The sequence below is a fragment of the Sus scrofa genome, chromosome 3 (genome assembly GCF_000003025.6).
Source record: "Sus scrofa isolate TJ Tabasco breed Duroc chromosome 3, Sscrofa11.1, whole genome shotgun sequence".
NCBI classification, from domain to species: domain Eukaryota; kingdom Metazoa; phylum Chordata; class Mammalia; order Artiodactyla; family Suidae; genus Sus; species Sus scrofa.
In genome coordinates this window covers 128,781,062-128,802,467 of record NC_010445.4, presented here as the reverse complement: position 1 = coordinate 128,802,467, position 21,406 = coordinate 128,781,062, and the positions used below count along the sequence as shown (strand labels likewise).

Genomic DNA, 21,406 nt, shown 5'->3' with positions numbered 1-21,406 from the left:
ACACGGGGATCCTTTAAGCGTTCTCGCTCCATTAGCACATGGACAAGACAGCCGACCCCATGGAACAGAGTCATATGGACTCTGCCCAGCTGGGTCACAGCAGGTTTTAATTTATTGGTGATCAAAAGAGACCTTTGAGGAGTTCCCATGTGGTGCAGCAGTTGAAAAAAAAAAAAGGGATCTGACTGCCATAGCTCTGGTTGTTGCGGAAGTAAGGGTTCAATTCCCAGCCCCTCGCAGAGACCTAAGGGATCCGGCACTGCTGTGGCTGCGGTGTAGGTCACAGCTGTGGCTCAGATTCATTCCCTGAACTTGGAACTTTCATATGCCACTGAGGTGGCCATTCAAAAAAAATGAAAAAGGTGAACTCTGGTTATACCCGCAGGAAGCAAAGAGAGTTCAGAGGGAGCGGAGGAAAGGTATTGTCGGGAAGTGCTACGGTGTCCAAGGCAGCGAGAACCACTCCCGCTCTTCAAATGGGAGCCCCCCCCCCCCCCCCCGTCTCCTCCTTGTCTGTGCCAGCAGGTGTCAGAGGTACCACTTCCAGATTGAAAGACAAGCCGCTGCGTGTGGCTCTGACCACAGGGTCATTGCCTTTTTTTGCGTCTGGTCCCTGTGTGAGCTACTTGGGATGCTAAGGGGATTTAAAGGCTCTGGTTTGCGTTTTCCCACAAGAAGTCTCCTGGACACTAAGAGTGTGACGCGCTGGGCCTTCTGACCGGTGCCGGCTGTGGTCTTTCTAAAACAAATCCTTAAGAGCCCGAGGTCTCCATGAGCTAGAGCACCAAGGACGGGGAACCCACATCCGGCCCGGGTGCAGCTGAGCTGTCATTTGACGATGTCACGTGTGGAGCACAGAGAGGGTCAGGCCTCTCGTTCTTTCTCTCCCTTTCTTCGCATCTCAGGAGACGTGGCGGGGGCTGCTCCTGTTGTTCACCTCTGAAGGGACATTTCCAGGATGTGGCTGTTGGGTCCTGGCCTTGGTCCTGACCTCAGACCTGCTCTCCTGGAGGACTTCTCGCAGGAATTTCCTGACTGTTACTGAGCCTCGTGCAGGAATCCAGGCTGGCTCCACGCCGGCAGTCGAGGACGTGACCTGTGTATCAGGGGCTGGCAGACTGTTCTGTGTAGGGTCAGATTGTGAGCGTTTCAGGCTTTGCTGACCCACATTTCATTGCTTGACTGTGTTTTTCTTTGACTTATCTTTAAAAATGCAGAAAGAGCAAAAAAAGACCCCCAAAAAAATGCAGTAAGAGGAGTTCCTCTTATGGCTCAGCAGGTAAAGGACCTGGCATTGTCTCTATGACGATTCAGGTTCGACTCCTGGCCTCGCTCAGTGGGTTAAGGTTTCCACGTTGGCTGTGGCTGTGGTGTAGCCTGCAACTGCAGCCCTGATTTGACCCCTAGCTTGGGAACTTCCACGGGCATAGGTGCAGCCTTAAAAAAAGAGAAAAAAAATGCAAAAAGACATTCTTAGCTTGAGGATTATAGAGAGAAAAGGCCCAGCCCTGGTTCACAGACCGCTCTTAGTGTAAAGGAGGTCTGCCTGGCCCAGCGCCTGCCTTGCCGGCTGATAACATGGACTCACCAGACCCGCTTCCCAGGAAGGCAGCGGGCTGGGCTCAGAGGGGCCCGTGGAGATTCCTGCAGCCTGAGGTAAAGGATGCAGAAACCATCCCCCCAACCCGCCGTCCCCAGAATTGAGCAAGGGCAGCTTGTCCTTCCACCTTCCTCTTGCTGAGGTGGGAAGCCTTAGAGTTGGCCTGGACTGCCCTGTCTGTCACACTGGTACCCAGGCTGTCAGCCGTCCTGGCGGCTTTTCTTTCAAAGTATGTCCAGAGGGTGGCATCACGCCAGACAAATGCCGTCTCTTACCTGGACCCATTCAGGCACCTCCCCCCGCTCACTTGGCCTCTGCCCTCACCCCGCTGCTCTGCCAGGGACCCCGACACAATTTCAGCACCTCTTCCGCCCCTGCTTATCTTCCCCACTGAGTGTGCACTCCTGGCTGGCAGCGCTGCCTGTTTTACTCATTTACCTATTTGTTTGTTCCTTTATTTAAAAAATAAATGCTTGGTGATGCCACTTTCATCACCTTTTTATTCAGATAGGTGGAGGTGCAACGTGCAAATCAAATATGAGAAAAAGAGCAGATATATACGTAGAACTGGGTCACTTTGCAGTACAGCAGAAATGGACAGAACCTGGTAAATCAGCTATAGTAATAATACATATGTACATATATAAAGAGTTTTATTTGTTTACTTCCTGTCATCCTGCTGGCGCCTAGCCCCCAGGGCAGGGCTCCCATTGAGTCTATGCCCGGTTAATGTCCCAGCGGCCAGAGTGGTCGGTGCCAGGAGCCCAGCGCTGCAAGATACCCCTTTATTTAATGACTGAAGGCAGCCTGTCTCCTGTTGTCCCTGGTGTGAATTCAGTAACACCTTTCAGTTCATCCCAACAAAATCACATAGTAAATTAGTGGATGTGTTTACGTTTCTTGGGCGCACAGACCCTGGACGACCCCCGACCTCTGGCCGGTGCCTTGGTCCTGGCCTTCAAGGGCACCACTGGAGCCTGAGGCTGGGCCATTTGCGCCTTGTCGTTATTCCAACCCCTCACTGAGTCCTACACGTCATCTGATGGTTGTCTTTTTTATTTTATTTAAAAGTGTTTTTTTTTTTTTTTAATCTTTTTAGGGCTACACCTGTGGCACATGGAGGTTCCCAGGCTAGGGGTCAGGTCAGAGCTACAGCTTCTGGCCTACACCACAGCCACAGTGATGCGGGATCCGAGCCGCATCTGCGACCTACACCACAGCTCACGGCAACACCAGATCCTTAACCCACTGAGTGAGGCCAGGGATCGAACCCACAACACGGATACTAGTCGGGTTCGTTTCCCCTGTGCCACACTGGGAACTCCTCCTGCGGGCTTGTCTTTAGAGATTTTAGAAGATGCTCTGTCTCCTGCCCTGGAAACATAACTCGGCTCTTAACACCTGCCTGGAGTGTATCGTCTCCCTCCACAGGCTTCAGTGATTCTGCTCCTTTCTTCTATTCTTTGAAAGCAAAGACGAAGTGCTAATTAACCTGAGAGGGAGTTTGTGTTGTGGCTCGTGGGTTAAGAACCCGACACTGTCTCTCTGAGGACCTGAGTTCCATCCCGGGCCTCGCTCAGTTAAGGATCCGGCATTGCCGTGAGCTGTGGTGTAGGTCGCAAGTGTGGCTCAGATCCCACGTCACTGTGGCTGTGGCGTTGCTGGGCAGCTGCAGCTCCAAGTCGGCCCCAGCCTGGGAACTTCCAGATGCCGCAGGTGTGGCCCTGAAAACAAAACAAAACAAAACAAAAACAAACCCCCCCAAAACCTGAGAAAGGACGTTTCGCCCTTGGACTGTGGGTGGTGCAGTGAGACATCTACCTCTTTGGAAGCTGGACATTGTCCTTGATTTTCTGGCTGAAGTACATCAAGTCGAACTGCGGAGAACAGGGTGACTCCAGTTGACTCCCTGTCATTTTATACTGTTTGTCTGACCCCTTCTGCCTCCCGGGGAACCTCATCAGCAGGTGCTTTGCCCCAAGGAAAGGTTTGGGCTGTCGCTCAATGGGCCGTGTGGGTGGCCCTCTGGCTCCTGTCGCGTGTCCAGCACAGTGTTTAGACCCTGACGGAAACGGAAGGCCGGCTGGGCTGTGAGTGTGGAAGGATTAGGGTGTGACCGGCAGCAGGGATGGGAGGGGCTCGAGGTGGATCTGCGGCGAGTTCCCAGGAAGGGAGGGCGATGAAGGCTTAGATGCCTGGACGCTTGGGGCTGGGGGCCGCAGGCGCAGCTGGGCTCGGAGGTGGGCCTGTGGCAGAGGGCTTGGTCCCTGCAGAGTGTACCTTGTCCTCTGCCTCTCTCTGATGTACCCCCACCTCCCCGAGGCCTCCCTTTGCTGCGCCAGCAGGAGCTCGGCCTCTCCTAAGGGCTGGGCGACGCCTTCCCAGGCGGGCGGGAGGGGAAGGCCCTGAGGAGCCCTGGGGCCCAGGTCATGGCCCCTGAGCTCAGATGCAGCCACTGTCCAGGAAGGTCCAGGGCAGCAGGTCATGAGGGTGGCGTGGTCAGTGTGCGGTGGGCTGACTTGAGAACCCCGGCTTCTGGAATCTTCACGGAGGCCTGCGTCCATCTCACTGCAGGCTCCCTACTCCCGTATGCCCTGTTCTGTTAACCCAAGGGTCTGGCCAGCTCCACGCGCAGGAGTATCCCAGGCCCACTGGCTTAGCGACAAGGCCTCTGCTCGGTGCCTCTCCCATCTGAGCTGGTCAGAGCGCATCCCAGACCACCGTGCCCTCCCCCAGGACTGACTTATAGGGGCTGGAGGGACACATGCGACCCTAACACCTCCTGGTTGGCCCTCTGTCTGCAGAGTGTGCTTACGGTCCGTGAGAGCAGGCAGGGGCGGCCCAGTGCTGTTCACCCTCTACTAGGCATGTCCATGTATCCTCTTGCTCATTTCTCTGTGCCCTTATCTAAAAAATAAAATAACATAAAATAAAATAAAAAGGGAAAAAGGGGGAAGATAATGATTTACGTTGTCCCTGGCAAAGTCTGGCGCTAGTACCCTGAGGGTAGTTCATGACTGGGCACAAGGCCGTGGTGCCGGGTGGGAGCTGTGTGAAGTCTTAGCAAATCCCTACACAGCTGGGAGGGAGGAAATCCTCTTTAAAAGGACCAGCCCTCTGATGACAGTCCCGTCCGCCTTTAGGGATTTTATGCTTGATTTCTATTTTTTTTTTATTTTTTAATTTTTTGGCAAAACCCACTGCATGCAGAAGTTCCCATGCTAGAAATCAAACCCTCGCCCCAGCAGTAACAACACTGGATCCTTAACCTGCTTAGCCACCAGGAAACCCCAGATTTTTATTATTTATTTATTTCCTTATTTCTTAATTTTTTTTCGGGGGGGGGGGCTGCACCCATAGCATGCGAAAGTCCCTGGGCCAGGGATCAAACACATGCCATGGCAGTGACCCGAGACACAGCAGTGACCGTGCCGGATCCTTACCCCATGAAGCCCCCAGGAACCTCCTATGTTTGATTTTTAAGGGGATGCTGGCTGGTGGCCGGCGTGTGACATTTGGGGTAGGAATAATAGTGCCCTTGTGTCTTTTTCTGCGCATCATTCCTGGACAGAGGTCGGGAGCAGGCTTGCGGGGCGGCTGCGGGAAGCAGACTGCGATGAGGAAGCCACTGGGCGTTTGAGGCCCGCCTGTGGCATATTGATTGGGTTAGAAATGAGAGAGTGAGCTCTCTGCCTCGAATGCCAGTTGTCTCCTCAGCCAGGCCTCCTGCCAGAGAGGCAGCTTCTGGGAGCGAGTCAGCAGGTCTGCCCAGGCCCCAGGCCGGGGGAGGAAGCTCTCAGGGCCTGGCTGGCGCTGGCAGTCTCTCCAAGGCCACTTGCTGCGGGATGTCTGTCGTGTCTGTCGCGTCTGTGTGGGCTTCCCCCTTGCGTCCCAGCCCGGGCAGCCACAGGGGAGCTGGGCCCACTGCAGGAAGGCCTCCCAGCAGCCCAACCCAGACTTTGTTCTGGCAAGAGAAGTGCAGACTCAGAGCGCTTGGCGGGGGGTGTGGGGGGGTGGGCCTTCTCTGGGGAAGGGGACGGCGGCTTCAAGTCCGCATTCCGCTCAACACCCGCGTGCGCTTTAGCGCCCAGTGACTGATGCTGTGTCTCAGCCGGGCTGCGTCCAGGGAAGGGCTCCTCCTCCTCTCACCTGTGCAGGTGCCTTGGGAAGGTACAGCTCCCATGCATGGATGGGTCTTTTTTATTTTTATTAAATTTTTTTTTTTTTAGTGTGAACATTACTTGATTTTTTAAAAAATGTATTGGAGTGTAGTTGCCTTACACTGTCTTGTTAGTTTCAGGTGTACAGCAAAGTGAATCAGTCATATACAGACACATATCCTTTCCTTTTTCCCATATAGGTCATTACAAACTATCGAGTCGATTTTCCTGTACAGTAGGTCCTTGTTAATCATCTATTTTACACAGTCATGTGTATATATTATTCCCACCCTCACAATTCCTCCCTCCCCTCAATGGTTTCACCTATGGTGACCGTAAGATTGGTTTTGAAGTCTGTGAGTTTTTTTTTGTTTTTTTTTTTTGTCTTTTCTAGGGTCGCAGTCACGGCATATGGAGGTTCCCAGGCTAGGGGTCTAATCGGAACTGTAGCCACCGGCCTACACCACAGCCACAGCAACGCCAGATCTGAGCTGCGTCTTCGACCTATACCACAGCTCATGGCAACACTGGATCCTTAACCCACTGAGCGAGGCCAGGAATCGAACCCACAACCTCATGGTTCCGAGTTGGATTCGTTAACCACTGAGCCACGACAGGAACTCCAAAATCTGTGAGCTTGTTTCTGTTTTATAAACCAGTTCTTTTGTATCTTTTAGATTACACATACAAGTGATACCACGCAATATTTGCCTTTCTCTTTCGAACTTATTTCACTCAGTATGAAAATCTCTAGTTGCATCCATGTTGCTGCAAATGGTATTATTTCATTCTTGTTTATGGCTGAGTAGTATTCCATTGTGTATACATACCACATCTTCTTTACCCACTCCTCTGTCAGTAGGCTCTTAGGTTGTTTCCATACCTTGGCTATTATAAATAGTTCTGCAATGAGCATTGCAGTGCGTGAGTCTTTTCCAGTTATGGTTTTCTCCAGATTTATGTCCAGGAGTGGGATTTCTGGATCATGTGGTAATTCTGTATTTAATGTTTTAAGGTACCTCCACACTGTTTTCCATAGTGGTTGCACCAATTGACATTCCCACCAACAGTATTGGAGGGTTCCCTTTTCTGTGGATGGTTTTTTAAACCGCCTTTTATTAATTAATTGTAAGTGGTACAAATACTCCAAAAATATAAACAGAACCTTAATGGAATCGTACATTTCGAGGTTTTGAATTGGACTCATGTATCAAACACGAGTCTGTAACCAAGGGGAGTCCTGTCGCCCGGTGGCAGTGGGAGGCAGCTCTGTTCTGTCTTCCAGACAGCATCCTGAAGGGGGTACAATGTGGAGCATTCGAACTTGAGATAAACACGTAAAGATGCCCCGGGGCCTGAAGGGGAAGGTCTGCCCCAGGGGCAGGTCCAGCAGTGTTGAAGGAACACACTTCACCCAGACCCCTGCTTGAATGCAAGTATTTACCAGCATTTCTTTCTTTTAGAAAGGAAAACTAACAAGCTCAGCTTATAGGAGAAGTGACTGAGGGATAACGGTGTGAAATAACCGACATCCTCGGGGGAAGCTGGCTTGCCTTCCTCCTGGCCGGGATGTGGGTGGTGGGGCAGCCTTTCCGGCGGCTTCCTCACTGAACGAGGCCTCGGGAACTGGGGAAGGGAAGCCGGACAGAATGGGATCTGTTGCCCGGGGCACGACTGGCTGCCGTTAGACGTCTTACACTTTTAGTGCAAAGAGGCTTCTGGATCACTGTTAACAGAGGTGAATTTTTACACTTAGAAAATGGTCAGAGGAGCTCCCGTTGTGGCTCAGCGGGTAAGGAACCTGACTAGTATCCATGAGGATGCAGGTTCCATCCTTGGCCTCCCTCAGTAGGTTAAAGATCCGGCATTGCCTGAACTGTGATGAAGGTCACAGATGAGGCTTGGATCCCCATTGCTGTGGCTGTGGTGTAGGCTGGCAGCTGCGGCTCCGATTCGACCCCTAGCCTGGGAACTTCCATATACCGTGGTTGTGGCCCTAAAAAGGAAAATAAAATTTAAAAAAAAATGGCCTGAATCTTTGAGAGGCGGAGGCTCCAGGCTAAGTGAAGGCAGGTTTCCTCACCCCGTCTCTGGTTAGGGACCTGCGTGCCTGCAGAGTTTCCTCAACAGCGTGCAGAGTGGAAGCCCTCCCCTGCACCTGGCAGGTCTGTGGCTGTGTCTCCAGCGAAGCTGTGGGGACCTGGTCCTGGTCGGGCCCTCTCTGGTCCTTGAGGCCTTGCTGATTGTCAGTTTGTCTGTCTTCCTTGCTGGGGAGCCTGAGACAGTGCAGTGACTACAAGCAGCCTTCCCCCCCCTTTTTAACCTTGACATTCTGTGGTTGTGCTTGAGAAAATGTTTTGTGTTAAATGTTTGTGTTTTGCCCAGTGTTCTGTACACCTTCCTGGAATGTTTATGAGCATAGGAAGGTCACGCAGGGTTTGATGGCTACAAATAAACACAAGAACCTGTCCAAGTATTTTGAATCCTGTATTCCTCTGATTTTTAGTATCCCAGTTCATAGCGCTGTTTGGGGAAAACCAGGGCTTAAAATATGACTCTTCCCAGTTGACTCTGCATTTCAGTAGGCTTATTTGCGTTTAAATGAAAACAGCAGAGATTTTGTGGGTTTTTTTTTTTTTTTTTGAATAAAATGTTTATTTTAGGGCATTTTAGATTCAGATATACAGATCTGGTTTTAAATTTTGATTGAGGTTAACAACTTTGGATTTAGATTTAGAAAACAGCAGTAGATCTTCTAGGGGTTTACCATGCAGAAAAGCCTCGGGTTCACAGCAAAATGAAGGGAAAAGCACGGAGCTCCTGCACAACCCCGGCGCCCGCACGGGCACAGCCCCCCGCCGTCCCCCCGAGCAGAGGGGCGTCTGTGACGTCGGTGAACTTACACTGACACATCCTTACAGAGTCCTTAGTTTGCTGTATGAGCCCAGGCGGCCATAACGGAATGGGTGGCTTAAAGCCCAGAAATGTATTTTCTCCTAGTTCTAGGACGTCCAGGCTTAGGAAGCCAGCGGGGTTGGGTTCTTCTCGGGGTCTGGAAGGAGCTCCCTCTGGGCTTGCGGATGGCTGCCTTCTCCCTGAGTCTTCGCCTCCAGGAGAGGAGATGCTGAGACTGCCCTCTTTTAGAGGGCCACAGCCCTGCTGGCCTAGAGCCCCACCCCATGGCCTCAGGTCCCCTTCAGCTCCTCCTAAGGACCTGTGGTCCCATGTGGGGCTAGGACGCCAACATAGGAACTTGGAGGGGACCCACCTCAGTCCACACCAGTTATACTGGGGTTCACTCTTGACATCGTATGTTCCGTGGGCTTTGGCAAGTGTAAGGTGACACATATCCACCGTCGAAACATCCTTCTGATTAGTTTCACTGTCCTAAGCGATCCTCTGTGCTCACCCGCTTTATCCTGTCCTCCCTGACAGGCAGCCAGGGACCTTTGTCCTGTCTCTGTAATTCTACCCCTTCCAGAAGGTCGGAGTTTCAGCCACACAGCCTGCAGCCCTTCCAGCTTGGCTTCTTTAACTTAGGAACTGGTGCTGAAGGTCCCTCCTTATCTCTTCATGGCCTGATAGCTCATTTCCCTTGACCCCGAGAAAATATTCTATTGTCTGGATGATTTATGCCCGGTTATTTATTGCTCACCTCCTGAGGGACCTCTCGGCTGCTGCCGTGTCCTGGCAGTTCGGAGTAAAGCCACTGCAGGTGTTCCTGTGAACACGCGTTTGCACTTTAGTTGGGTACATACCTGAGAGTGTGGTTGCTGGAAGTATTAGCGTTTTTAACCATTGAATTATGTATATCATCTCCTTTGGAGGAGGTGACATTCAGACACCTTCCCGAAGGATCGTGGACCCAGGCACTTGGGTGAGTCACCCCCCATCTCCCTCAACTTTTTGCCCAAGCACCATACTCCTGTTGGACTGGCAGCTCCAGATGACAAAGCTGCAGCTTTCCACCTCCGCCAACAACATGGAGGCGCTCTGGTCAGGCCCGGGGAGCTCCGAGGTGGACCTGGAGGTAGCGTGTCTGGCTCTGTTCTCATGCAGTTCCAATGGAGAACACAAAGGGGCTGTTGCAGGGCAGTTCTGTGCCCATGCCTCGGGGACGTGAAATACCATATCAAATTGGTTATCGTGGTGGCTGAGGCACTTACACATGTGTGCACATGTGTGTATAGTGGCCAGTGCTGTCCAGCAGGACAGAAAACAACCAATATGTACAGCAGATGTGGGAAAGCAGGCTCTCCGGGAGAGTCCTGACAAAGACTAAAGGCAGGTGGGCGTGCAGAGTCTAGCCCAGGGCCTGGCAGTCCCAGACTGAACGGTGCAGTTTTTGAGAGGGGAGCTGGGCCTCAGAGGAGGAGGAGGGCCCGGGGTGGGGGAGGTACCGTCGCCTGGAATCAGGTAGCCAGGTGGTCCTCAGCCTTCAAGACCAGTGGGAATCCCCTGGAAGGCTGTGCAAACGCGGATGGCCTCACCCTTAGCTGGGTTTGGGGGGGATGACCTCACCCTTAGCTGGGTTTGGGGGAGTCCAGGAGATTGCACACTAGCAAGACCTCAGGCCAGGCTGATGCTGCTCTTTGGGGCGAACACACGATGAGGGCCATGGATTGAGCCACAGGCAGCAGAGACTCCGAGAAAGGGGAGAGAGTGGAGTTTCAGAGAACTGGGGAGAGGTCATGGAGCTCCAGGGATGATGCTGGGATGGAAGAGTTTTTTTTGGGGGGGTTGGAGTGGGGGGAGGGAGGGGTGGAGGCTTGGCTGGGAAGAACCTCAGCTGGCTTTAGAGGGGCAGGGGCCACATGAGGCAGTTTGATTTCCCTCCCCCTCCTCTGCTTTGAAGGGGTGCAGAGGGGGGAATGGGGACCTGCAGAAGCCCACAGCCCCCGAGCCCCCCCGCCACCTTTATAGGACTATGCCCACCATCTCCCCTCCGTGGACTCGCTTCCCTTCTAGCGCTCTCTCATCGCACCTTCTCTCGTGCCGGGCACTCTCTCGGTGTAACCCAGTCGTGCTTAATGACTAACTTGCCTTATAAACATTTTGAGTTTCCGAGATTGAATAATACTTATAATTGACCAGATGTTCTTAAAATAGTTTGTTGTTTCATGCGACTTGACATTCACATTAGGAAAACAAAGACTTTTTTTCTCTCTCTCTTATTGTGCATTGTGATTCTCTTAGCAAATTCCTATTTCAAGTCTGCAGCTGTTCAGTGTTTTGCAAAATCATATTCAGCCCATCCTGTGTGTAGGGAAGGTCGTGATGGCTCAGAGGATGTACATCTTTTGCTTCGTAAAATCTGTCCTCTCGTGGGTACCACTGAATCATGATGGAGGGCTCACCTCAGAGAGGAGCTATCCTGCAGGATAAGAATACTGATGAGATGCCAGGACATGTGTCTGATCTGCTCCCAGGTTAACTCATGGGCTGGAAGATGGGGGGCCGTGGCTGACCTATGCCCAGGGCAGTGGGAGGCCATGCTGCCTCGAGGTCAAGGGCAGTCATGGTCGAGGAAGAAAGGAAGTGAGAGGTCAAGCCTTGCAGGCTGAGCTGTGGGTCATGCCTTTGGTGACACTGTAAACAGGAAAAGGAGCCAAGTGCACAAGGCAGAAGGGAGAATTCTCTGCGAAGGAACAGGCCAGGATAGGGCGGGCTTCAGGGTGAGAGGCAGCAAGTGATTGACAGCAGAAGAGTAATGGGCAGCGTCACCTGCCCAGGACTCATGGTGGAGGCCAGGCTGTGGGCTTCAAGACGTATGTGGAAGGGGTAGGCTTTCTGCTGCTATGCCGCACATTTTGGGATGTAGCCAGCCTTGGAGCGCACGGCACAGCGGATGCTAAAGCATCCTCTCAGGTGTGGTGTTTGCTTCTTGCACAGACAGCAGCCATCAGTGTGAACTTCCTGAAAGACTAGGTCCATCTTATCTTTCAGTTCAGTTTTCTCCTCTTTTCAGGCCGTATGGATTAATGTCCAGGCTCTCAAACCCAACATATCCTAATGACCTCTACTTACCAAGCCAGTAATATGTCCCCCAAATTTTAAAATATTATTTCTCCCTCTTCATGAGTGTACATGGGAGGTGATGGCATAAGTTTTACAGAGATAAAAAAAAGTTAATACTTCATAGTTGAGTAATTTCTCCAAAAAACACATAACCAGGTGGTAGAACAGGAATTTGAACCCGGGTCTGCTTGATGACATAGTGTGTCATCTGTTGCTCAGCGTCCTGCAGAATCTGGACCCCTGGTCTTTCTGACAGTGTCACCTGCCACCTGTCCCCAGCTCTCCAGGACCAAGAAGCCAGTGAGGCAACCTCTGACCTTTGGGGACATTTCTAGTCTTAAGCGATTTCTCAGTGCTTCCAGTCAGGGTTTGTGATCCTGTCAGGGATAGGTAACATTCGTGATTAAAACACAGTCAGCGCTCTGTACTGTGAGCTTTGAGGGGTATTACTTAAAAACAAGAAGTCATTAGCTCACCAGGAGTTTCCTGGTGGCTCAACAGGTTAAGGATCCAACATTGCACTGCTGTGGTGCAGGTTCAACTCCTGACACCCAGAACTTCTTCATGCTGCAGACACCAACCATACCCCCCTAAAAAAGAAAAAAAAAAAAAAAAGACAAAGAAAAATCATGAAGGACTAAAACACAAAAAAGAAAACGGTACAGAGAAACATAAAGAAAAGAATCCTGGCCCATGAGCCTCCAGAAAACACTATGGACATTTAAAATAACAACAGGAATCTTAACTTCAAGGTGCAGGCACATGTTCCAAATGAAATGAACTCAGGGAGCTGAGAAGTCTTGATTCTGGTACCCTGTGCAGCCCGAGATGGCTGAGGGACCCCCCTTCCCCATCACCTAAGTGTTCAGGCCCCCTTGGCTCGAGTTCAGTCGTCCTGCTTGTTAAATCATCTGGGAGGCCCCAGCCATCCCCAGACTACCTGAGTGAGCCAGAGCCTGTCTCACGATGGCAAGGCCACTGCACACTAGTCGCTCACAGTTACTGAGTGGCCTGGGGGAGGCTGCTGTCCGCTCCCTGCCTCCAGCTCTCTTTTCCCGGCCTTTCTCTCGGAGCCGAGTCCAGCTTTGAGTCAGCAACTGCCTGCCCCACTTCAGCTCTTCTAGGTCCGGGTCTCCTCGGCTGACCCATCTCCCTGCTGTCACCCGTGGGCAAGTGTCCGCAGGTCCGATCTCCTATGTGTTTTCAGGATTGTCCTACGGTCCCTTCCTCTGAGTCCCACGCGTCTTCCCCACCCCCAGTGGTTTGTCCTAATGAAATATTTGCTAAGCGATACCCGGTGAACTAGGTATGACTGTCCAACATGAGGGCACGGGGCAGCTTCACTGGCTGGTTTCCAGGGGTGTTCCTGCAGTGGAAACGGGAGCAGTGTGATCTGATGGACGGCTGGTTTCACCGACGCCTCCCTCTGGCCTGGTGGCCGAGGTCCTGCGCTCCTGAGGGGGGTGCTTGGCTTGTGGGCGGGGTCTTCCTCCTCACCCCTCAGAGGGATGGGGGGATCACTGTCCATCGGTATAGGACAGGGATCACCCACGGACCCAGGTCGGGGCCTCTGCCCAAACTTCTCAGGGGACGCAGATGAGGGCTGGAAGACCCCGGGCCCCTCAGCCGTCACTTGGCCAGCCCCGGGGCCCCAGTTTCAGCCAGGGGTGGTCCATACCTGGGTCCTGGTAGGTTCACGGGGGGCCTGACGCCTGTGCTTCTCGTTTCAGACCGCTCTGCCATGACCACGGCGCGGTGCCGGCCCACGTGGGACCTGGCCCTCGACCCGCTGGTGTCCTGCAAGCTGTGCCTCGGCGAGTACCCGGTGGAGCAGATGACAACCATCGCCCAGTGCCAGTGCATCTTCTGTACCCTGGTTGGTCTCGGGGAACACACTGCTTTCCAATGAATTTCAGGGCACCGGCCAGCCTGTGGGCCTCCCCTTTGCTCCGGCGGGGGGGGTCTCCCTTTTGAGGATTTTACGAGGCCTCTGGAGGAAGTTCTCTCCAGGTCGGCAGGCTGCCCACGCAGGTTCCATTGCAGGGGCTCGTGGTGCAGAGGTAACCAGTTAATCAGAATCTTAGGAGCCAGGCAGGCAGGTTAGAAACCTGATAGTGGCCAGTGCTCTCTTCTCTGGAAAAGAGAAGCTTCACGGCAGCTCGCCTGAAATTTAGCGCAGCAGTGACCTGCCTGCATTTGTGGCGGGCCCACCCCATGAGATGCACAGCGCAGCGATTAATGCTCTGTGTCAGCTGTCGCTGCGTTCCTGCTAAACCGGAGGGTGCACATATTGGAATCACCTTGAATTTCCTGACGATGCAGCCAGCATCACCCTAGGCTGGTGTTCTATGCTTAATGCTTACAGGGCCTGCTGTTCCCATCAGGCCTAGTTCAGACCCAATGTTTTATGCACCAGAAAAGAAAAATGAGGAGTCCCCGTTGTGGTACGGTGGGTTAGGAACCTGACATAGTGTCCGTAAGGTTGCAGATTCGATCCCTGGCCTCGCTCAGTGGGTTAAGGATCTGGTGTTGCCGCAGGCTGCAGTGTAGGTCACGGATGTGGATTGGATCCATTGTTGCCGTGAGCTGTGGTGTAGGCTGGCAGCTGCAGCTCTGATTTGCCCCCAGCCTGGGAACTATCATATGCCACAGACATGGCCCTAAAAAGAAAAAAAAAAAATTTGTAGTCGCCATTATAAATGGACCATAGGGACAGCCTGTCTGTGTATTGCTCAGATGTCTGGATTAGACTCTGTCCCGACGGCCGCCTCTGGATTGTCAGAGACCTCTTCCTGCCTCTGCCTGAATTTTGCAGCCTTATTTCATTTGCCTCCTGGCCTCCTTGGGGCTGAGCCTCATTATCTACCTGTTTACGGATCAGGAGCTTTGCCACCATTCAAGTCTGTGTCTCTGGCTTCCTTTTATGCTAGACCCTGGCTTTCTGAGGGCAAAATTCTGCCCCCCAACATGGGTTCACTGCAGGACCCATGATGGGTGATTAATGAGGCTGCAGGATTGATTAGCAAGGAGTCACCCTCAGTGGGCCTCAGCACCCAAAGTGTGTGCCTCCTTAAAGCTCCGGGAAGGCCACCTCGGCCTGGAGCACAGGATGCTGCTTTGGGCATTTTCTGTGTTGGGGAAGGATGGGGGGCGGGGGGGCTCAGGCAGGTGGGAGGAGAGACAGACCCTCAACCAGTGAACACAGAATCAGAAGCGGATGAGCTGGGATGGATTAAATAATTCCCTTTTGCAAACCGCCTCCCTCTTGCCTGAAGGGAAGTTTTCCACCGTCTCCTGCAATCAGATGCTGTCCCTCTGGTGACGTGCCCATGGGCGAGCTCACGCCCCGCTGTCCCCTTTGTGCCAGCGTGGGGACAGCCTCAGGGGACCCGGCTTGTTTCCTTTCCCGTGAGTCCTTACATTCAGCCTGGCGTGGTTTTACCCAGGCTTTCATTTGTTGTCATTGGTGTTTGGGTTTTCTATTTCTAGAGGGCAGTAGTAAAAATAAATAAACAAACCTAATTCAGATCAAACACTTAATTTAAGTCGCCGACTGCGAAAGGGGAAAATAGCATTGTTTTTTCAAGGAAGTAGGAGCACCAAGGCACATGTGACTGTTGTGATTTTTTTTTTTTTTTACAACCATTTATTAAAAATTAAGATATTGAGATAGGCACACTGTGTCTGCAGCTCCCGGCGGCACGAAACACAGGAAGCACCTGCCGGCACACACAGTGGGGGTGAGGGGGTGCCCCTGCCCCCAGGGCTTCCATCACCTGCCTTCCCCTCTGGGTAGGCCTCAGGGCACCTCCTGCCCCCAGGCTGGGCAAGGGACAGGCAGGTTTACAGCCAGCAGAATTGCCACTGTCGTTTTCCTGGGGACAGACCTGGGAAGGTAGCAAAGAATGGAGAGAGAGAATTGCGCAAGGCAGAGAGGGGCACGCTTCAAATAAATACGACCAGAGTGGTCCAGGCTTTAGTTTTGAGGTAAATTGACCTCAAGGAGGAAAGGGATCGAGGGGAGAGCGAGGCGTTAGGGGTCTGGCCTCACTGCGCTGATAAGCACGCAGGCTGTTTGCTTCTGACCGCGGCCACCTGCACCAGCCTCCCCTGCATCATGGAGCTACTTGGACTGGACCCTGAGCTGCAGATGCGAGGTTGAGTGTGAGGAGCTGCCACGTGGCCCACCGCCTCTTCATCTTGCTTCTGCATTTGGAGGAATCAGAAAGAGCTTCCAGCAGCTTTCCCCTGGCATGTGTCCTGAGGAACGTTTGTCCTAAAAGGTGAAGTCCCACGGTCTGCGTGGTTCAGGGGGCTTGCTGCATTCTGCATGCCATGTCCCTCTCTGTACCCTCACGGGGACATCCTGGGTGCCCTAGAGCAAGAGGAAGGCCCCACGAAATCCACCATTGATTTAACTCGTCGCTCCCCAAATTATTGAGCCCCAGATATGTCTTCCTACGGTTGCTCATTTGGCATGACCAGGACACACGTTCCAGGGGCCCTCCCTTCCTGGTGGGGTGCCTGGTGGATTTCGGGTGAGTTCAGAGGTCATGAAGAGCCTGTGCCGGGGGTCGTTGTGCAGACTGAGGGTCCCACCTCCTGGAGGAACCTCCCCACAGGCCTGTTTGTGGTTCTAGGTGTGATGCTGAGTTTCAGGGTGTGGAGAGGTGACCCCACTGTGCAGCCCAAAGGGTCAAGTTCTGGCCGAATGTGCAAATGCGTCTCTAAAGGGACAGATGCAAACTTGAACACGTGTGTGCAAAAAAGTGAAATGTTCAAGGAGAACCAGCGGTCTCGATGCAAAAGACCTGGGAGGCGAGAAAGGGTTGTTGACACTGAGGTCAAACTGTGTCCCTAAGATGAGATCCTATACGGAGAGCCAGTCCCGTTTCTGCTCTGTCAATCTGTGACACAACCTGTGTGTCTGGTGGCCTGGGAGAGTCCCTGTGGAGCAGCAGCTAAGATGTGGAAGACGTTTTCAGCTGAAATGAAACCGGTCAAGGCCATTTTCGGTCTCCCCTGTACCTGCGGCATCTCCTAACACCTGCATGTCTATGTTCTCTTATTGCCAACAAGACAGTGTTGGGGGCACAGCTCCTGACACTGGAGGGGATTTTCTTCCTGCAAAGGTTGGGCAGGGGACCTGAAGCTCAAAGACGTGAGGTGCTGTGGGGTCCCCACCTCAAGGTAAAGGGTCCCCAGAGATCAGAGGGTGGACGTGTCTTTATCTCAAGACCCAGAACTTCTGCCTTTACCTTCGTTAAGTTTTCTCACTGAGAAATTCAGCTGGTGAGGAGATGGGCCCGGCTTTGCATTTTGTAAGGGGCCCAGGGCGGACGTTTCACCACTGCCGTTCCCAGCCCTCATCAAGCGCCTGCCTGTGCCAGGCGCCCTGGGCCATAGCTAAGGTGAAAGATTAGTCTCTGCTCTCCTGACCCTGTGTGTGTGCATGGGAGAGAGAGGTCCGGGTCACTGTCGTGGGTGGGGAGAGCTGTGTTTGCAATACAAAAGGAAGTACGTGGAGATTCCTTGTAATGCTGCAGGTTAAGCATCCGGTGTTGTCACTGCAGTGGTTTAGGTCGCTGCTGTGGCACAGGTTTGCTCCCTGGTCCCAGGGAATTTCTGCATGTTGTGGGCATGGCCAAAAAAAATAGTATGTAATAAAGAAGGGAACTATGAGTTCCACCTGGCAGGCTGCAGGGGGTCATTTGCAGAAAGCGGGGTGCCTGGAGCCATCAGGGAGGGGCGGAGAAAGGAAGGGGTGTCCTGATGGGGCCAGGGTTCCCACAGTGACGTAGTGGGAGGGACTGGAAGGTCACGGGGCCAGAGAGATGGGTGCGGAGCGAGGCTTGGATGGTGAGGGGAGGAGGGAAGGGCAACCTGGGGTCAGAGACCTCCTGGTGAGGCGCGAGCCACACAAGGAGCAGAAAGCCTTGGTTCTGAAGGTGCCTGAATTCTCCAGTGAGACCAGCTTCTCTGCCCTGGGCCCTGTCTGCACTGAAGGCCGTGGTCTGGACACTAGGAAGGGCCCTGGGCTGCCACTCCCCACTTCTGACCTCCCCCCACCCCACCCTTAACGATGGGGGACCTGGGCCAGTCTGGAACCTCCTGTCCCCTGTCCCTCATCCAAGAGAAGAGAGTGAAGACTCTTCAGCCCCTCAGCTCGCAGATTGTCACTTGGCACTGTTACTTTCACTGCCTTCGTGTGACCTTAAGATGCTTCAGGTGGCCTCCCGGTGGTGTCCGTGAGCCTGGAAGTCAAGTGCCAGGCCCCTCGCAGTGACAGTCACATGGTGAGAGCTGCAGACGCCATGTCCTCAGCCCACACCGCCTGCGGGTAGAAAGGGCCTCTCTTTGGGTAACTTGCGGAGAAGAAGACATCGGTGATCCCAGGAGACACCCCTCTGGCCTCGCTGGTGGTGAGACCCTCACAAACCCTGTGCCCAGAGCCGGTGAGATGGGGGACAGACCTGGGCTTAGACCTGCCAGGACCAACTGGAGGCCAGGCCACCTGCGCAGACCTGGTGCCAAGACAGCAGGAGGCGCTGAAGGGGTGAGGATCTTCTTGGCAGGAGCAGAGCTTTTTCCTTCCAGGACTGAGGTCTGTGCTCCTGACGGGGCCTCGAGACTGAGGTCGCCGCCGCGCCCTGGGGGCCTCTTCATGCAGCCTCGTAGCTCCACCCCTGCACACCCCGCATCCCGGAGCAGGCTTTACACTGCAGCCATCCTCACTGCTCCGGCCTCCAGCCCTCTCACGTCCCTGCTTAGACTACGGCCCGGTTTGTCCCCCTCAGCCGTCGCCTCGACCACTCCATCCCCGCCACTGCAGGGGCTGCCTCGGACCACGGAGGCGCTTCTGTTTTGTCGCCCCCTAACCTTTGGCTCAAAAAAAATAGTTTGTTGCTTAAACAGTATGTACTTAAGACCCAGATGGCTTAATGCAGTAAGAAGGTGTCACTCTTTTTTTGGCCTTTGGAGGTTCCCAGGCTAGGGGTCGAATTGGAGCTGTAGCTGCCGGCCTATTCCACAGCCACAGAAACGTGAGATCCGAGCTGAGTCTGTGACATGCACCACAGCTCACAGCAATGCCGAGTCCTTAACCCGCTGAGCAAGGCCAGGGATCGAACCTGTGTCCTCATGGATGCTCGTCAGATTAGTTTCCGCTGAGCCACAATGGGAAGTCCCCCTCTTTTTTTTTTAATAAATTATTTGAGGGTATAGTTGATTGACAGTGTTGTATTAGCTTCAAGTGTACAGCAATGTGAATTAGTTACACACGTATATACATATATCGGTTCTTTTTCCCATATAGGTTATTACAGAACCCTGAGTAGACCTTGCTGAGCTGTGCCGCGGGTCCCCGTTGGTCATCTCCCCTCTGTGTGGTCGTGTGCATGTGCCGACCCCACCCCCCAGTTTATTCCCCTTCCCTCCACATTGCCCTTTGGTAACTGTCAGTTTGATTTTGAAAGCTGTGAGTTTATTTCTGTTTTATAAAGCAATGCTCTTGCATCGTTTTTAATAGATTCTGTATATAAGTGACCTCATAAGATGTTTGTCTTTCTCTGCCTGACTTAATCACTTGGTATGACCATCTCTAAGCCTATCCACATTACTGCAAATGACACTATTTCATCCTTTTTACGGCTGAGTAATATTCCGCTGTGTGTATGTGCCACAGGGAGATGTCACACTAACTGTTCTTCTTTCCACTATCACAGCAGTGGGTGCTCTGATTCCACCTCTCCGACTTTGAGGCGATGTGTCTGAGAAATCCTAGGATGCTGAGATGTCCAGGAAACTAACTCTGTTTCCTGCCATGGGCTCAGCTTACCCGAGTCAGAGTGAATTCTGGGAAGTGCATTTCAAAGTGCTCCTTCATTCAAGGTCCCTTCCTTCCAGTGACAGTTCCAAGAAAGCCTAACATCACGTGAAACATCGAGACCAGGCCCGCTCGGTCAGCGTGGAGCTCGGTCAGGCCACAAGTCCAGCTGATTGTCTCTGTCCTGCGCTGTTATTGGCCAGACACCCAAATGGGTTCTTCTCAGTCTCCCCAGCCCCTTCTTATTCACGATAAATAAACCAGCACCACTCTTGGTTTCTCCACTCGATGGACTAACCTTCGGTTGTTTGGAAAATCAGGACAGCTTAGCTTAATTGGGCTGTGTAAACAGAGTACCCGTCTCTTGGAAATAGCCCTCCAGCGTGACAATTCTGAGCAGCTGCACACGAGCTCGCGTGGTCACACTCGTCCTGTGCGTGCGCCCCCTCCTTGCACTTGCTTTCTTAAATTCACACGCACACAAACACACACCCCACAACCTCAGGCGGAAACACACTCATCCTACCTGCAGGTGAGGGCTAGTGGCCGCAGCCCAGTTCTTAGAACAGGGTGATTCATTCCAGAACAAAGAGCAGCCCCCCTGAGTTTTAGCAGCGGCGTGACTGCACCTGCAGGACTTTCCTGAGCATGTCCACGTTTTGATGGGTGACTGTGTTAGATCCTGCGTAGGTGCAGACCAGGCGAGGCTGTGCCCAGCTCCCGGCCCCAAGCTGGCAGACCCAGTGCCCTGACTGGGAATTGCTGTCCTGGGCTGTTTAATATATCTCCCTGCCCTGTCAGGTTCATCCTTACACGCAGAGACCGGCTTCTTATAAAACAGCCTCTGGATGATATGAATCCACTCCAGTCGCTACCTGGACCCGAGGCCTCCATAAATGATACACAGGCTCTGCTTGGCCCAGGCCCTTCCCCATCTCACTCCCCACGTCCTTCCTGCAGTCCACCCAGCACCCTCGCTGTCTCTCGACCCACCGTGTGTTGTTAGGTCCACACCGCGTGTTTTCTCTGCCTGAGTGGGCCCAGCACGGGGATGGATAACTGCATCTCTGTGGACCGTGTTGAGTAGGCAGCATCCGAATCCGTGCTGGCTTGTGTGTCTCCCTGTGTTGGTTGTGGTGAAGGGAGGGTCCCTCCTTGGTCCCTCACAGGCCTCCCCACACCCCCTCATGAAGAGCAGGTGCTGAAGGGACCCGAAAATCCCAAGCCAGTGACAGACTCACAACTGAGGCTTTGGACTTGATGCCCTTGAAGGAGAAGGTTTCCCACCAGCCCGCTCAGCCCGCATCTTCCCACGCAGCTGTGGCCACAGGCCCCCGGGTCCTTTGCGGGCTCCAGAGAAAATGAGGGGCGTTGCCTCTGCACACCCCCGACCCCGCCACCCCGCCACTGTCTGCATGTGGGGTCCACTGTGCACCGGTTCTCTCCAGGGTGAGGCTGCAGGTCAGGGGGCCCACGGAAAGGGCGTGGCTGTGGCCGCCTCAGCTTGGACTTGGGGGCTGTTAGGCTTTTTGGTGGTGGGACTTCCCTGTGGACAGAATTAGGCTGATGGATCTGAGTAATAGGATCGGAGTAGAAGGAACTGGTGCCGTTGAATATTGCTTTGTGTGGGTCCAATGTAATCCTCCAGCAAGGTCACTGCCTGCAAGGAAGGTCATTATCCTTGGCTCCCAGTCTTAGAAACCTTAAAGAAAAGGCCCCAGGACACACAGGGACAGGGCGCCAAGGTAAATGGGAGCAGGGCTGGCCAAGGGCCCCCTCGCTCCTGGCCACACCTGGTCTTCA

At 53.3% G+C, this 21,406-nt stretch overlaps 1 protein-coding gene across 13 annotated transcripts in view; it reads left to right on the top strand.

Moving 5' to 3' along the window:
- Positions 1-21,406, top strand: part of RNF144A (ring finger protein 144A) — a 121,224-nt gene that overhangs the window by 65,666 nt on the left and 34,152 nt on the right. For 11 of the 13 annotated variants that reach the window (XM_021087902.1, XM_021087901.1, XM_021087897.1 and 8 more), the window contains one exon: positions 13,509-13,654. The exons of the other annotated variants lie outside the window; for them this stretch is intronic. In XM_021087902.1, coding sequence (XP_020943561.1) covers positions 13,520-13,654 — 135 coding nt within the window. In that variant the 5' untranslated portion in view covers positions 13,509-13,519. The remainder of the gene's footprint in view (positions 1-13,508; positions 13,655-21,406) is intronic. 13 annotated transcript variants of the gene reach the window in all.